This window comes from Globicephala melas, chromosome 18 (assembly GCF_963455315.2).
Source record: "Globicephala melas chromosome 18, mGloMel1.2, whole genome shotgun sequence".
Taxonomy (NCBI): domain Eukaryota; kingdom Metazoa; phylum Chordata; class Mammalia; order Artiodactyla; family Delphinidae; genus Globicephala; species Globicephala melas.
Genome location: NC_083331.1, coordinates 18,647,743 through 18,664,911, shown reverse-complemented (window position 1 = coordinate 18,664,911; position 17,169 = coordinate 18,647,743). Strand labels below are relative to the sequence as shown.

The window sequence follows — 17,169 nt, the reverse complement described above, 5'->3', positions numbered from 1 at the left end:
TAAGAGAAGCATTCTGTTTTTGTGTTGTAATTAATAATGTATTTTTAAATGTCCATGTCCAAATTAAATGAGCTGTGAGCTGATGTGTTTGCAGTACTTGCAGCGTGTCTCCAAACACAAGGGAATTCCTGGCTTCATGAAGAGTAACACTCACTTCAGCAGACCAGCCCAGAATTCTGTTTTGCTCAGGTTCCAAACTTAACCATATCATCTCTAGAACAGTGGCCTACAAAGTTGGGCACACTTGGGTGTGTGTAAGACCACCTTTTGGGGGTACATAGAGAGACTATTAGAATATTTGTCTTTATCTCATCTATTTTAATGTTTGGGGTGTGTGTGTCTTATAATTTAGACACATATGCATACATACATACATACATTTAGTGGTACTGTTTGGAAAAAAATTTGCTGATGGGGATGTATGATTTAAAAAACGAAACCACTGCTTTTGCGAGGCCCTGGGCTCCATCAGTTTGGCGTAAGCATAACATATGTGGCAGCCCTTTACCAGCTTACCCAGCACCGTCAGTGCTGTTAACATTTCTTCATCCTTGTTTTAGCATCTACTCGAACACGAATGCAAAAGCAGAAAATGAATGATAGCACGGATACCTCAAACAGGGAAGAAAAGTGAGGACCTCACGACCTTGGTGGGCACCCTGTACATCTCCGGCTTCATTGTCTCCCACAGATCTGACTGTAGAACTCTCCCAGGTTCTGTTTACGGCCACATTTAATACATACCTTCAGCTCTTTTTGTGGATAGCACAGTTGAGTATTTGTGCAGGGGATTCCTAAGCCACTTGCAACATTGTAGTCACTAGAACATGCATTGTTATTGTTCAAGATTGAAAATCCTGTGCCAGTCCTGCCATTTAAAAAGCTGTAGCAGATGTTTCCATTTCCAAAATACAGTAAGTCCCCTACATACGAACCTTCAAGATACGAACTTTCAAAGATGTGAACAATTGAATCCAGCAAGGAACCAGAACCTGTGCCATTAATGTCAGGCGTGAGTGAAATTGCAGCTTGCCTTCCGTCTCCTATTGCTGACGATCCTTCAGCTCTACCATCTCCCACCTCCTTTCTCTCTTCCAGTCAGTAACTCTTCTTGCCTCTTCAGGCGATGCCAGCCCCTGTGTGCCAGCTGTTGTACTGTACTACTGTACTTTTCAAGGTACTGTACTGTAAGATTAAAAATGTTTTCTTTATTTTTTGTGTTTGTTGGTTTTTTATGTATTATTTGTGTGAAAAGTATTATAAAGCTATTACAGTACAGTACTATATAGCCGATTGTGTTAGTTGGGTACCTAGGCTAACTTCGCTGGACTTACAAATTGGTCTTATGAAGCACGCTCTGAATGGAACTCGTTCGTATGTAGGGGTTTTACTTATAATTGCTCTGCTTTACAAATGGTGGCAGGATCCCCTGGGAGTGAGAGTCCTCACAACCTGTGCCTATCTGAGTACTTTGTCTTCTCTTGTGGCATGTATGTGATGTTTGCTCTTATTTTTATTAATTTATATTTATTTTTTTTAACTTAACATGAACACCCTTAGAAAATGTGTCTTGTCTTCCAAATGCAATTTGGCTGACTGCCCCCATTCGCCCAAATGATCCTGAGCTCTTGTGCTAAAACATATATTAGAAACTAGGGAAAAATTACTAATTTTTACACATTAGATTTTAGTTTACTCATGGAAACTAAATGGATGTACTGTGTGTTTGTTTTATAAATATTAGTTTTTAAATACAAACAGAAAGCAAAGTATAAACATATGAGATACTGTCATACTACTGATACAGATTTCATACCTCAGGACTTGTAAAAATTTATTCTTTTCTTCCTCCAACTCATATTTTAAAGTAAAGAGTTATTAATAGTACTCTTGGTTTTTATACCGTTCAGATCACTGAATTCATGAAGTACCCATCTAGTGCTTGGAAAATAAAGTGTTCAGCTAGAGCTTTGCTGCAGAGGACCCTAATACAGTATATCCCAAGTGCACTTTCTAACGTTTCTGGGTCCCGAAGCATCAAGATACAAAATAATTTTACTCCACAAACAGACTGTTAACTATAGGAGCCTTAATTTTTTTCTTAGAGAGTTATATAATTACATCTCAGCAATTACTCTGCCCTCCTGAATGCGGGAAGAGGGTGTGTTTGTTCTGGAATGGTACATATCTTCCATGTATCTTTTGAACTAGCAGTTGTCCTTTTTTTTTTCTTAATTCAGCATGGTCTAACACTGGCATTTTCAAAGCCGCATCATTTCTCATCCAAAATGCAGGTAACGAAAGGTCTTTGGGTTAGGCATTAATGTTGCTCTCTGATTTTGTGCAAAAGCTTCAATTTGAAACAGCTGCATTAGAAAAGAGGCGCTCCCCCCTCCAACACCTAAAGGTGTATTTAAATATCTTGTGTGATTAACTTATTTAGAGATGGTATAATTTAAAATAGGTGGTATTTAAGGTAGCATCTACTAGCTTTTAGGAAAATTACTTTGTCTAAACTCAGAGTTCTTTTTAAAAAGAAACCTGGTCTTATTTGTTAGAAAACAAAACTTTATTTTGTGCTCAGTTCAGTTGCAAACTTATTTTTTTGACAGTTATCTTGATAGCAAAGGCACTAGAAAGCTTTATCTCATTTCCTCATTCATTTTTGCATGAATATCAAACAAATCAGTTAGTTTTTAGGTCAAGGGCTTACCACATTTCTGAGTCTTTTGCTAATAAGTTCATGTTAGAATTAGTGTCAGAACTTAAGGAACTTCAGAGATCATGTATTGAGATTTCTTAAATAAGGCTTCAGATATTGCTTTATTGCTTTTTGTATTGGTTAAAACTGTACATTTAAAATCGCTGTTACTATTTTCTACGATTAACAATAGTTTGTCTATTTTTAAATAAATTAGTTGTTAAGAGTCTTAATGGTCTGATGTGGTCTTTGTATTAAGTGCACTAACGTTCTCTTCGGTATCTAAATTCTCTCCTAGTATCTCATCCGTTCTTAGCCTTTAAGAATGGGCTTTATATGCTGATGAATCCCAGATTTATTTCTCCAGCCTGACCTCTTCATGGAGGTCAGAGCTCTCACAGCCAACAGAACCGCTGATTCCTACCCCTCCTCCCCACCCAGCTTCTCAAAATATAAACCAAAATCAAACAAAAACACCCTTTTCTACCCTAGTCTTTTCCCATGTTATTAAACACTTACTTGCTCAAGATAAAATCCTGAGTCTTCTATTAGCTGTTGTCTGGACCACTGTTAAAGACTTCTAACTGGTCTCCACTTCCCTCTCTTTCCTCTTTACCTTTCTACTCCTTAAAGACCCCTTTAAAATATAAATTGATTCACTTTGCTCCTCTCCTTGAAGTATTCAGACTCCTGATCGCGGCCTGGGAAGCGGCCCCTACCTTCTTCTCCGTCCTGTTCTCGGGCTACTTTCTCCCTGCTCACTGTGCTTTACCCCCACTGGCCTTCTTCTCTTATGACACCAAGCCCATCCCTACCTCAGGCTTTTACATTTGCTGTTCCTTCTGTCCAGCGTGCTCCTCCCCCAGGATTTTGCTTAGCTGGTTTCCTCTTGTCTTTCAGGGCTCAGCTCAGAGGCCTTCCTTGACACCCAAGCTAAAATCCTTCCTCTGTACTGTGCCACTCTCCTTCAAAAGTGTAACAGCATTCATCACCGTCAGAAACTGCCTTACTTGGGTTGCCTATTGCCTGTTTACCCACCCCGGCATCAACCTGGCTGGCCTTACCTACTACTATAGTTGTAGCATCTAGAAGAAGCCCGTATGTAGGGGGGAAAAAAGGTATGTTTTCTGTATGTTTTCCAAGTATGTAGAAACGATATTCTCTTTCTCTTTGAAAATGCCATGTATTGAGTACCTACTGTATTTCAGGCACATTCTAAAATGTGATACAACAAGTAAATAAAATTAAGATTCCCCCTCTCTGTGGAACTTACATTCTAATTCTAGTTTCGGGAAAAGAGAGCAAATGAATAAATAAACGAGGAATATAGTATATGTGATTGTAATAAGTTCTGTGGAGAAAGACGTGCCGGGGGGAGAGCAGGGAGTACCGGTAGGGAGAGGAGTTTTAACACTTAAAGGACAGTGGTCAGGGCAAGACTTGCCGAGGTGCTATTTGAGCCAAGTGTTGCAGAGGGTGAGGGAGTGAGCCAGGCACCAGAGGGGGTAGAACAGAACACAGAGAGGAAGAAGCCAGTGCTCAGAGGTGGGTGTGCATCGGGTGTGTCTGAGGAAACATAAGATGTCGTAGTAAGATGGAGAGTTTTAACAAAAGGAGTTGGGGCAGGGGGGCAAGTATCTCTTTTCATCTAACACAGAGTTTATAAAGGCCTTTCCTTCCAAGCATCCTTCACATATATATATGTCTGCAGTCCTTCATCTGCAGTTCTGAAATCCAAAAAGCTTTCAAAACCAAGTGGTTCTGTGTGTTTGGTGCCAAAAGTCACATGGCATCAAAAACATCTAACCTGGCATGGAGCTTTTGAGAGGCTTTATCCCACTTAGTGGGAAGAGTCTTGTTTCACCATTAATGCATTGATTTGGGGGATCTAACCTAGGCCTTGCTTAGTAGATGTATATATATATATGTACATATATTATTATAATATTATATATATTATATATTATATATATATTATTATCACATACATATATTACGTAGTATATGTACCATACAATCATACTAAACTCCAAAAAAAATGAAGAAGCCCGTCTGGTACCAAGGGATAATCTTGAGCTGAAGTAATATGATTTCTCAAAAACAGGTGGACAGTAAAAGTCCCTCCTTCTGGAACAGCAGCATGTTTGTCCCTGAAGGAAGAAAGGCAAATAAGGAAGTTCCAGCAGGAAAAGCAGCAGGTATACCTCAGTACTGGGACTGTATTTACGTTGGATGCGGATCTTCCATGAAATGCAGTCTCTTAGGTCAGGGAAAAATCAAGCAGCCTTTGTAACATTAATAATTTTTAGTCTGGATGATAGAAAACTGATCACTTCTGGAGATTAATTTAGTGTTCCAGTAATTAAAGGTCTTTATAATGAAAGGGACAAGTTCAAATTCAGTATTTACTTTATTCATTACAGTTTTCTGGTACAAATGGTGGGCGGCGGGGAGTATCAGTTCTATGACCGTCCGGATGATTTCCTAGAAACTTGCCCGTAGAAGCATATTTTTGTTCCTCATTTTTGGGCCAGACAGCGTACATGGCATTGGCAAGGATTTATTCGGTAGAATTTTCCTTTGGACTAAATAAATGTTTTACAGGACAACCTGAAACCTTGCCTCTAGACATAGCAAATTTCCACAAGTATGGGGTCTTAAATAGAAATATAGTAACACTGTATAATGTCTGAAAGGAATTAAAACAACTCTTTTAATAAGAAGCTGGAATAGTCATCTATTCTTAGAAATACTTTTTTGTGTCCATTATCTTGGAACTATACTTACAGTCTAGTATTGACGTATGATGACAATTTACTGTGAAAGTTAAATTTATTCCACAGACCAGTATCAGTTACTTTCTAAACAGAAAATGTTATGATTTTAACTGAATTTAGTGAGAGAAAGTCATTATGGTTTATGTTTTTATGCTTTGGCAAAGACTGAATTAAAAATGACAGTACGGTATGGTTTTTCCTTTCTCTTTACAGTTCTCCCAACCTGTTTGTTGTGGTAATAGCACAGGGAGGACTCATAAGATAGATAAGACTATGTAGTTTGTAATTGCCTCTTTTTCATCATCACTGGTCAAGAATTCTGTGTCTAACACTCACCAGGTTATGGTCTAGAATGACTGGCAGTTTCTTCAGGTCTCAGATGAAAACATTTAACCCTTTTTAAAAAGCACTGAATGGTATCTTCACAAACCACTCTCAGCAGATGAGGATGCTGCTTTATTCCTGTAAAACCTAAACCTCTCTCTGTGTAAGTTTGGGTGAAATTATATTGGAAGCACTAAAACATTGAATTTCTTGTGTGAGCAGAGAGGAAACAAAACTTAAGGATGGAAAATGTAAGATGAACTTAACGGATCCACTGACTTCTGATGTAGTGTCATTATGAAAATGGACCTTCCCTCCCACATATCCCTGACTAAACTTAGGGTTTCTGAGCTCTACAAACACTCATCTGTTAGAAAGAAATGAAGGAAATAAAGTGATATTATCCTTCATATAGGAGCACTGATGGCCAGCCTATCCTCAAAGACCAGAGAGAAAGCATGTTTTTTCAGAGAGATGTAACCACGGGACTCATCTGTCATCTCCAACTGGTCTAAAATCAGCCCTTCCTTATTGTTTGGCATCCCAGGTCTTAAGAGCTAAACCAATGATTCTCATCCTTGGCTAAACATCAAAATTACTTGGGGAGCTTCGTAAACATACTGAGTTAGAATCCTGGAATCTATATTTTGTAAAAGTTTCATAGATTATTCTGTTGTGCCCAGAGATAAGCAGCACGGAGATACAGAGCAGTGCAGCCTACACATAACAAGCTTAGAGGAAATCTAGATAAAACTCCACCCACCCCTTCTTACTAACGTGCACTCTGGCAGAGCAGTGACCCGCTGGGGAGTCTCGTGGAGGGTAATCCATTTTTCATCCCTAAATAAACTTACCTGTTCCCTTTGGGTGGTCCAGTATTTCCATGAAATGAGTTCATAAAAGAAAAAGGCATTGAATTCAGAAGACCCTGTCAGAAAAGGGCAAGAAAGAGGAAGAGGAGGTTTGGGAAGACTCTGTAAAATATAAAGGCTTTTTGGTCAGTGACAGTGAGCATAGTGGGCTGAGGAGAACGAGTCGGAAATGAAGCCTGTGGACGTCTGACTGTGAGAACTGATGGCAACTGGTAATACCCAGGCCTCAATGTTTCTTTGCTGGAGAGAACAGCTAACCTACTAAAACTACAGACAAATGGTGTAAGGCTGTAACATCTTACGGAAAAAAACCAGAACGAACTTTTTGGCCAACCCAATAAAATAACAAATACTACACAGTTCCAAAAATGGGATTCTGATTTAGAACTGGAGGCATCGAGACTCCTCTGCCTCTATCAGACAAGGTCTGCAAAAACAGATAAACAAAAAGAAACTAAGGATTCAAAAGTGACCTCACCAATAAAGAACGTGGGCAATCATACGAACAGTTGATTAGAATTAGTTGTTTAGAAGCCATTTGCGTTTTAGGGTAGGCTTCGCTATGATGCCTTATCTGAGTAACTGCTTTAAAAAATAAGCTTATATCAAATGGATTTGTGTACATCTAAGAGACATAAGGTTGACAGAATCTTGCTGCTTCTGAAGAATGAAAACACACACACATTTGTTCTATTATCTGCAAATAAGCACTTTATTATCAAACGGTTCAGCATCAGAACAAGGTTTCCAAAAGAGGTTTGTTTCCCTACATAGTATCATATTGTGAAAGTACATGTTAGGAGACTCTACATCCTACATCCTGTTCCATTTTCTCATTTGTAGTTGGGTAACTTGATCTAAACAGTATAAATTCATCTCTTTCTTACTAGTGCTGTCCATGAAATGTAAGCGTAGTTCCTTTTCGGCTAGTACTTTATAATTACACTGTGCCAAGTTAAAAGACCTGTTTTATAGTGACATAAAAGTCAACTACAAGAAAAACAAAATCATTTCTACTTACAGAGGCAAATCTCTCTTAACACAGAAGTAAAGGACATTGTGCAATTATGTAAGGCAAATGAGCCCAGAAACAACATTCATTCAAAGATAGTACACTTCTTATTCGATAACCCCGTGTGAGGAATTAATGACTCAGAGTAAAGACAGAATTAAAATTAGCCCTTGGGTCTTTGACAATTTAATTGCTAAGGCCTTTTGTGAATTCCAATTAACGCTCTAAATTAGCCACTATTTCTTAGAACGATGTACAGAAGAATATGAGCCTCAGACGTTTTAAATTTGTTTTGTGAAAGTTATTCCTTCATCCAGTATCCCACAAATAAAGCTGTTCTCGGGGCATAATTAATATTTGTATAAGCTGAGTGCCTTACTCTATGCAAGACACTGTGCTGAATGCTGCAGGTGTGGTAGTGACAGCATTCCTTGTCAAGCTATCTATGTGGTATCAGCCTGTTGAATATGGAAATCTGGCCAGAATAGCATATACTTAGACCCATGTACCTACCAAAAGTCTCCAACTTAAGTGACTCGAAAGAGGAAACGGTAAGTATAGTAAGACATTTCAACTTTATTCCCTTGAGCTTAGTCCCATCTGATCAGAGAGCATTTAATGCCTTCTCTCTAGATTGTGGATTTCAAAAGGTGGGGAAGACTGACCACCATCCTTCTTTTGACAGAACATTAAGTATTCAGCCAAATGTAGCTCATCATAAATACTATTAAAGAGAAATTATTCTCTGGCTTTTGCAGGGAAAATGGAAATGCTAAAAATTCTTTCCTGCAGGTGAGGATTAATTTTTAAAGGCTCCAACTCTGCTTGCTTTGCTGATAAAGTTCTTCAAGAGATCATGGTCCATTTCTGCAAAGCCTGACGTCTGTGTTACTACAGTCAAATGGTTTATGCAAAACCTGAAGCAGAATTCTTCTAAATCCTAGGAATGACAACAGAAATTTAACAAATAAAACGAACAAATTTGTTCTAACAAATTCACATATCCCAATGCAATGCAACGTAGCACAAAAACTCCTAAAACACACAGGCAAGGAAAAAGGGTTTGACGGCCAGCAGAAGGCAATGGGACAGCAATGCCTAAAGGACAGCTGTAAAGCTATATAGCTAATATGAATCTATGCTTGCAAAAATTTAAATAACAGAGTAGAGCATTCAAGTGCCTCCACACTAACCAATGCAGAAAATGAGACTTTTTCTTCCCAGATAGGCGCCTAGATGTTTTGTTCATTCCACTTTCAATATTTATGCAGAGTACGACATTCCTCGTTTGTCTGTTTAATAAATATTTATTTATTGCATGAATGCACTGAGTAAATTGTTTAAAAGATTTTCTTTATGTTGAGCCCAACACTCCTCTTTTATATTCTTCTAGGGGCTTAAGTAGTTTTACCTGTAAGGAGTTTGTGAGAAAAGCTTAAGCCATAAAACAGTCATCTTGGGAAATGCTTCTCTGCAGTCATTAACGGGCCACTGCTCTTTCTCCTTTACAAGAAGATAAAGGCTGGGATGATTAGATTTCATCAGATCACACATAGCTTCAATAATCTGAAGTGGGAAAATGCTTTGAAGAAATCACGACTTTCTGCTAAGAGAAACTCCACAGAGTGGTGATTTCTGGCTTACTGTAATGTACACCAGGCCAAAAAACAGTACTGTAGGGATTCTCTTGATTAGATCTTCAAACCTGAGATCAGAAATAAGGTGGCTGGACACTTTTTTGGTCTGAGAGAAATGAGAGCTGAAGTCAGGCCAGCCTGCGGAGACTCTGATATGCCTCAGACCCGGGGCTCTGCTGCCCTCCTGACGCAGCTCCTGCCATGCTCCTTAACGTCTTTGCTCGAGTCTCCTTCTAAGTGAGACCTTCCTTCCGTCCCAGACCACGACTGAAAACTTCAGCTTTAATCTCAGCCTGCCCCCCACTGCCCCACTGCCCTTCTCTAACTTACTTTTTTATATCACTTATCACCACCTAACAGACCATGTATTGTATTCGTCATCTATTGCCCTCACCAGAAAGTTCCAGGAGGGCAGAGATTTTGGTCTGTTTTGTTCACTTCATGTACCCTTAGTGTCTAGAACCACGCCAGGCACTTAATGGGCACTCAGGGAATATTTGTTGAATCAATGAATAAACATTGCTGATTTTAAAATATGGGGGCAATAGAGAATTGTAGTAAAATGTGTGGTTTTGAAATCTGTCCAATACTGGATTGCATTCCAGCTTTACAATTATTAGCTTACTAAGAATTTACTTAATCTCTCTGAGATTCAGCTTCCTCATTTGTAAACTGGAACAAATAATAATAATACATATATTCTTAACAAGGTTCTTTTGAGAACTAAACGAGATATGAACTGTGCTTCAAATAATCCCTGGTGTGTATTAATTACGTATTAAGTGTAGTCAAGCATGAGGGATAATTTGCTGAAAAGGTCCATTTCTTGCTTATTAGAGTCAGCAAGTAACAATACTAATCAACTCAAATATACTGTTCTTTATTTATAAAAACTTTTATATTAAGTATACATTGAGTCTATTTTACTTGTGGTCTATTACACTAATTCAGGGTACCACACACAGACAGCCTGTAGTAAAATACAGTGCCTCTACAGGCAAAGTTGGACATTCATTAAACAAATATTTAATGAGCACATACTATGTGTCAGGCACTATCCTAGGCACTAGGGATATGGTTGTGAGCAAAACAAAGTCCTTGCCATTTGCTCAGGGAGCGTGCTTTCTAGAAAACAGGGCTGAATGGTAACCATACAAATAATTCACATAAACAGGGAATATGAAAAAGTCTTGGACATTAATTCTAGTTCAGATGGAAACACTATATGCCCACAATCTCATCATCTGAGGCAGCCCACCAGAGTCCAGTATTATCAGCATGACTTTAACAAACTCGTGAAAAAGCACAGTTATTGTCTGGCCATGAAGCCTTCTGCCTATTGTAAGTGCACAAAGTATTATTACCTTGATGAAAGACAAACATTCACTATGCTTGTCAATGTCAATGCTTCAAGGTGGGTAAGATTTTTTTAAATGTTAAGTGAAAAAATCTAGTATTTAGAAATATATATTAGGTTGGCCAAAAGGTTCGTTCTGGTTTTTCCATAGGATGTTACAGAAAAACCCAAACAAACTTTTGGGCCAACGCAATACATAACCTAGGAAAAAATCAGAAGGAGCTGTATGAAAATGTTAGTGTCCTCTGGTTGAGGAGTCATTTCCTTCCTCCTACTTTTTGTATTTTACAAATTTTCTTTAATAAGCACACTATTACTTATATAAGCAGAAAAGAAGTTATAACCTTTTTTCTGCCCACGACTAAAATGTCCCTGTTTTCTGACCAAAGGAAAGGATATCCTTAAGGAAATCGACTCCAAAAAGTATGGCCTGTTTCCTAAAGATTTAACTCTAAGACAAGTTTTCTTTCCTTTCTTTATTATCAAAACAATACATGGTCACTGCAGAAACTTCAGGAAAAACAAGCAAAGATAAGGAAATAAAAATCATCCACAATCCCACCATTCAAAGATAACCACTGACTGTATTTTTCAGTCTTTTTTCCTATGTAGATAATAAATTTTGGTCTTTTTAAATTCAGCTATTTATACTTAAAAAATTTTTTTTTACTATTTTTATTTAAAAAATAAAAATAAATATACTTATTAAAAAATAGGAGCACAGTTCTTCAGTCAATGATATATGTTGAATAGTATTAACATTTTTTAGTTTAAACAATCCTTTCCTGTTCACACTGACTTTTTCCAATTTTTAAAAATTATAAACAACACTGCAGGAAACATCTTTGAAGATAAAACTTTGTCTGAATCCATGGTTACTTCCTTAAGATAAGTTTCTATAACTGAATTCCTTAAAGAATTACATTTTTAAAGCTTTTAACACAGATTTTACCAAACAGACCCCCAGACTGATTATACGAATTTGCATTCTCCTCAGCAGTTTAGAACACCCATTATCCTGAGCCTATACGATTTCTAAAAATAGACTCCCTGGTTTGACACTTGAAAAATTATACCTTATTTTCATTTATATTTTTCATTTGTTCATAAATCCATTTGGTCCATTTTCTTCCATCAAACTGCTCATGTTTTCTTTTTGTTTTTTTTTAAGAATTATGTATTTAACTATGGTGAACTTGCTTCGTGATATTACAAATATTTTCCCCAGAGTATCACTCACTTTGGTTTTTTCTGTTTATTTTTTTGTGTATAAACATTTTTGTTTTTTCGAGATCAGATCAATCCTTTCTTTTATGGTTTCTGCCCTTGAGGTCCACCCTAACTTTATATAAACATTCCCTTATATTTTTTCTGGTACTTTATTTGTATACCTCAGATCTTTAATTTACTTAGACTTTCTTTTAGTTTAAGGCATGAAGTAGACAGCTAACCATTTCTTCCAGAAGGTGAGCTCCTTGAAAAAGGATGCTCTTCTTACCTGAGCGTCATACTTCACGGCGGCCGAGAGCAGCGCGATGGCATTCTCCTCACAGATTCCTTGCTTGATAGTTTGTTGGCAGAGTTTTTTCAAACGATTTTCTCTATAAAATGTAGCCAAATCTAGCAATCCTGGTGGAAAGAGATGTTTCTTAGGGGAGTGATCTCAAGCACCCTGATTTAAACTCACTCAGCCTGTCAGAGATGATTTTGAATATAATCCTCAGTGAAGGGCTGTGGAAACAGAGACTTGGGCTTACTCTGAGCATGTGGCTCTACCTGAGAACGCAGCTGCACTGAGCGAGTGCAATACACAAACAAGCAGCTATGGAAAAACAGGAGCAAGTGAAAATGGCCCTAGTCTTTTCCTTAGAAATGCTCTAGTTAGCCCTCCCCCTGAATTATCAACATCTTCTCCAGCAGCATTCACACGTGCTGTAATAGTGCCCATCTTCTTCAAAAAGAAAAGAAATGCCTTTCAGGCCTCCTGCGACCCTGCCCCATTTCTCTGTTCCTCTCCTGAGCGAGCCTCCTGGGGAGAGAGGTCTCTGTTTTCTGCCTCTGTTCTCTCACCTCCTATCCTCACCTTAAGCAGAAGCCCAACCCCTCTGCTCCCTGACACCACACCTGTGATTGTCACTAATGGCTCCCATGGTGCCAAATCCAAGGGGCTCTCCTCTGATTTCATCTTACTCAACATTTACACAGAATTTGATGGGGTTAAGGATGCTCCCCTTCTTGAAATGCCTTCCTTCATTAGTTACTCTTCAGTCTCCTGGCTGGACCATTTTTCCTGACTTCCACATATCTGAATGCCCCAGAGTTCAATATTCAGACTCTTATTTCACTTATTTCCCTAAATGAACTCCAGCCCCTCAGTTTTAAATACCATCTGTAAAAACTGATGATTCCTGTTATATTATCTGTCATCTGCTTTCCAATAACTCAACATAGAGTGATTTAGATGGTTAAGTTAATTTTAATCTACCCCAAGGGATACTATGAAGCACTCCAATCAAGAATGGTTGGCCAAGGGCTTCCCTGGTGGCGCAGTGGTTGAGAGTCCACCTGCCGATGCAGGGGACACGGGTTCGTGCCCCGGTCTGGGAAGATCCCACATGCCACGGAGCGGCTGGGCCCGTGAGCCATGGCTGCTGAGCCTACACGTCCGGAGCCTGTGCTCCCCAACGGGAGAGGCCACAACAGTGAGAGGCCCGCGTACCGCAAAAAAAAAAAAAAAAAAAAAAAAAAGAATGGTTGGTCAGTTTGCATTTGAAAGGCCCTTGTCAGGGGCTTCAGTTATGGCTACCTAAATCTTCATTAGAGGACGTGTTAATTAGCATAAAGAATGCTACAAACACTTCGTCACTGGTGAAATGAGTGGCACTCAGGTTATGTGGCTTGGATAGAGATACTGTGAGGGTGCTTTTGGCCCCTGTGTGATTGGGGTTCAAGCACCATGGGCTCAGCAGTCCTACTGCACCCTTGGAGTGGTACATTCGCTGGGTCTAATTCAGTCCTGGTTGCCACCTGATCCAAAGGCTAGCTGAATCCTGATTCTAGAATATTGTCACGTTTACTTCACGTAAAGGTTACTTTACAATAACCTTTCACGGAAGGTACTTCATAGAGGGCCCAAAGGACAGAGAGCCAGGATTTCATCAACCTTACAACATTAACTGTTTTTATATCTGCTAATAAGTTTTGTACATGTGGTAGAATTTGGTAGAAATTTCTACTAAGTTTGGTAGAAACTTGCTTTCACTATAACATGACAAATATTATCAAAATTATAGAAGAAAGGCCTACGGCCCTCTGAAATCTTTTGAAATCTTGAGAGTCGTGAATGGCCCGATTGTTTCTGGTCAGTTCTCAACAACTCCCAAATTCACATCAACAGCCCCACACACTCCGAGCCATCAGACTCCCATATGCGTGTACTCACAGGTACTGCCCTGAGCCTCCACTCCAGGGGGCCCAGCTCTGCACCCGTTCTAGGCACCCCCCTCTCCACAGGCTGGCCAAGGAGCCAAGTGCCCACTCCTAGACCACACTTTGTGCTCCTGGGACCCTGGGGTTCCCTGAATAATCAGCCCTGAAGCCACATATGTCGGTATTTCCTCCCCTGCAGACCACGTGCAGGCCCCCAGCGCCCAGGGGTGGCCGGGGGGGTGGACTGGAGCACGGACATGCAGGCTGGGTGCCCACACACCCCTGGGATGCAGGATGTAACCGGTGGTGGGTAAAGAAAGAGGGCAGGTCCTGAGCTGGAGGCCAGAGGCCTGTCCTTCCTGTGCCACTGTGTCCCAGCACAGAACTCCACGAGTCCTACAACTCTAAATTCCAGCTGAAACTCCTACCTGGCCTTTCAGTTCTTGATAAGGTATATTTTTCAAGGTATGAGGATTGAACAAATTTTATCTGAAATTTTTTAGCTTGACATATAACTTTAAATTTTTAGACAAATGGTGCACAGGCCTCCATTTAGACTCTTACCCAGGGCCCTGCAAATGTTAGGGGCGGGCCCATAAAAAAAAACCTGCCACGCAGACATCTGAAAAGCAGCTCAAACTCCTTTGATTTTTCAAACTCAAGAGCAAAACCTGGTGCTCTCCACACTCAAGCCAAATACCTCAGAGCAATCATCCTTCTCTCTTTTGCCCTCAAAACCCACATCCCATCCACCAACAAATCCTGTCAGCTCCCTATTTAAGATATATTCAGAATCGGATCTCTTTCAACACCTCCACTGCTAGACCACCCTAACCCAGGGCACCACCATCTTAAACCTCAACCATTACAGTTACTGATCTTTTAAAAACAAATCCTCTCACCCCTGGAGTATAAGCTGCTGGTGCCTCTCCCTTCATATGTGCAGAAACCCATTCTCCCTTTCTTCCAAAATCGTAGACTACGTGGCTGAGCCATGACCATCTAGAAATAACCACCTCCCCCAACTTCCTGTGCAGCTGAGTTAAGGCCTTGGTTATCTCTGGTCCATGGTTTAAAAGAAGTGGGACTTCCTTAACCAACACTGGGATTTGCCCTTTGTCCCTTGTCACTGTCCCTTCCTCCATCCTGCTGCCTGTAATGCACATGTGGTCTTGGACATGAGTGCAGGGGCCACATGTAAGGATGCCTTGCACTGTATCCCTGTGTGACAGAGAGAGAGAAACTGTCTTGTTTAAGCCACTTCCTTTTTTCATTTTACTGCTAAAGCAAATCCTAAATAACGCAACCCTCGTGCTCAAAACCTTCCAAGGCTGTCCATCACGCCAAGAATAAAACTCGAGCCCTTCACGGTGGCCTCCAAGGTTGTACCTGGTCTTGCCCAGATCCAGCTGCCTGGCCTCAATTCCTCCGACTGCCGGTCTCATTCTCTCCCTCCAAACCACTCGGGCCTTCCCCCTCCCCACTCTTCCTCCTCCCCTCCCCCTCCCCCCTCCTCCATGTGCTACCTGTGTTCTTGTCTCAGACCCTTGCACCTGCTGTCTCCCTTGTTTAGAACACTCTTCACCTGGGCGTTTGCATGCTTCCCCCAGCTCTCTGCTCAGCACATGTCCTCACAGAGGCCTTCCCTGACCTCCCAACTGACTGCTTTTATTTCTTTGTTTAGGGCTGGCCTCCCTCCTCCCAGCAGCAGCTCCACAGGAGCAGGGCGTCGGTCTGTCTCATTCATAGATGCAGAGGGGAGCACAGCACATAGTGGGCCTCGGGCGCTCAGGTAGTGTGGGAGAAAGGAAGGAAAACTATAAAACTTAAGAAATCAGACTTTTGTTTACCTGAGGAAAATTAAATGCTGATCTGGTAAAAAGTGTTACTGGATTTATACGTGTAAAATGAATATTTAATTGAAAGATTTGAGAGCTGAACTCTTTCTTCAGTTCCTTACAGAAGTAACTCCTTAATTCTTCTGTCCCATGGGCCAACAACATAGCTGACAGCTGTAAACTGAAATTTAGTATGTTTTCACCTTGTGCCCGCTGGACGCCCTGTGCTGCTTTCCTGCCGTCAGTAACCCTGAGGTGCAGTGATGCACCAGATCACAGTGGGCCGTCCCGAAGGGACAGTCACAGTTACGGAGACCAGCAGGGCTGTCTGTTACATGCATTTTATCATTTTTATAATGTAAATATCTTGAAGGCAGCAGCTGTGTGGGAGCTAAAAAGTCGTGTACAGTATCTAGTAATTCAGGAAGAATGGCACCTGTCCCACAGTGCTGATGGTTTCATAATTCATCCATATCTCATTTTATCCATCCAGTCAACCTTTGTGTGAAGTGGGAACAAGGGAAAAGCATTTGGGTTCAACGCACAAAAGGAGAACTGCTTCTGTGATTACCCTCACAGCCACTTCCTTTTAGGCTCTACACGAAGCACCTTTCTGCCAATCTCTTGGTCAAGTCTGGTGGCAATTACCTACAGCCTCCTCGGGGGACAGGCTGATGCTGTCTGTGTACAGGTACTCCAGGAAGGCTCGGTAAACAGGATATGAAAATTCACTCATTTCTACAATATCATCCTCACTGTCTTCCAACGAAGAGCGAAAGTGCTCACACCTGAAGGAAGAAAGAAGCATATCACGTCCTGGCTTCTGCGCAAGAGCCCATGACCTTCCTGAGGAGTGTGTGCTCGTGGCGGTTAAAGAGGAAACAACTAACACGGAGAAAGGAAAAACACAGCACCACGCAACTTCGTGTCCTTGCCTGGGCCCCTCGCTTCCCCTGCCGGCCGGAAGTCCGCAGTCGTTTATTCGACGAGGCTACAAATGCTAACCTGCTGCGGGGCGGCTGCCTCTGCGGCCACGAACTCCCAGGGGCCCTCCCACACCACGTCCGCGGAGCAGCACTTATAGAAATCAGGTAGGTTTATTTTCATAAACTCTGAGTAATTTTGTTTCTTCTCCTCGTGTTATGAGTTGAATTGTATCCCCAAAATTCATAGGCTGGAGTCCTAACCGCACTGTAACAGTATTTGGAGAAAGGACCTTTAC

The 17,169-nt window shown here is 40.7% G+C and overlaps 2 protein-coding genes across 9 annotated transcripts in view; one reads left to right on the top strand and one right to left on the bottom strand.

Moving 5' to 3' along the window:
• Nucleotides 1–5,093, top strand: part of RB1 (RB transcriptional corepressor 1) — a 134,990-nt gene extending 129,897 nt beyond the window's left edge. The window contains exons 27-28 of one of the 4 annotated variants that reach the window (XM_070044083.1): nt 3,602–3,819; nt 4,806–5,093. In XM_070044083.1, the coding sequence (XP_069900184.1) occupies nt 3,602–3,777 (176 nt within the window). In that variant the 3' untranslated portion in view covers nt 3,778–3,819; nt 4,806–5,093. Of the gene's footprint in view, nt 1–529; nt 2,935–3,601; nt 3,930–4,805 lie in introns of those variants that run through there. The other 3 variants (XM_030882280.2, XM_060288116.2, XM_030882282.3) reach the window with 3 other exon arrangements.
• A 2,275-nt stretch (nt 5,094–7,368) lies between these two features.
• RCBTB2 (RCC1 and BTB domain containing protein 2) overlaps nt 7,369–17,169 on the bottom strand; it is a 37,369-nt gene continuing 27,568 nt past the window's right edge. For all 5 annotated transcript variants that reach the window (XM_030882285.3, XM_030882289.3, XM_060288117.2 and 2 more), the window contains 3 exons: nt 16,596–16,735; nt 12,179–12,309; nt 7,369–8,626 (listed from right to left, as the gene is read on the bottom strand). In XM_030882285.3, the coding sequence (XP_030738145.1) occupies nt 8,486–8,626; nt 12,179–12,309; nt 16,596–16,735 (412 nt within the window). In that variant the 3' untranslated portion in view covers nt 7,369–8,485. The remainder of the gene's footprint in view (nt 8,627–12,178; nt 12,310–16,595; nt 16,736–17,169) is intronic.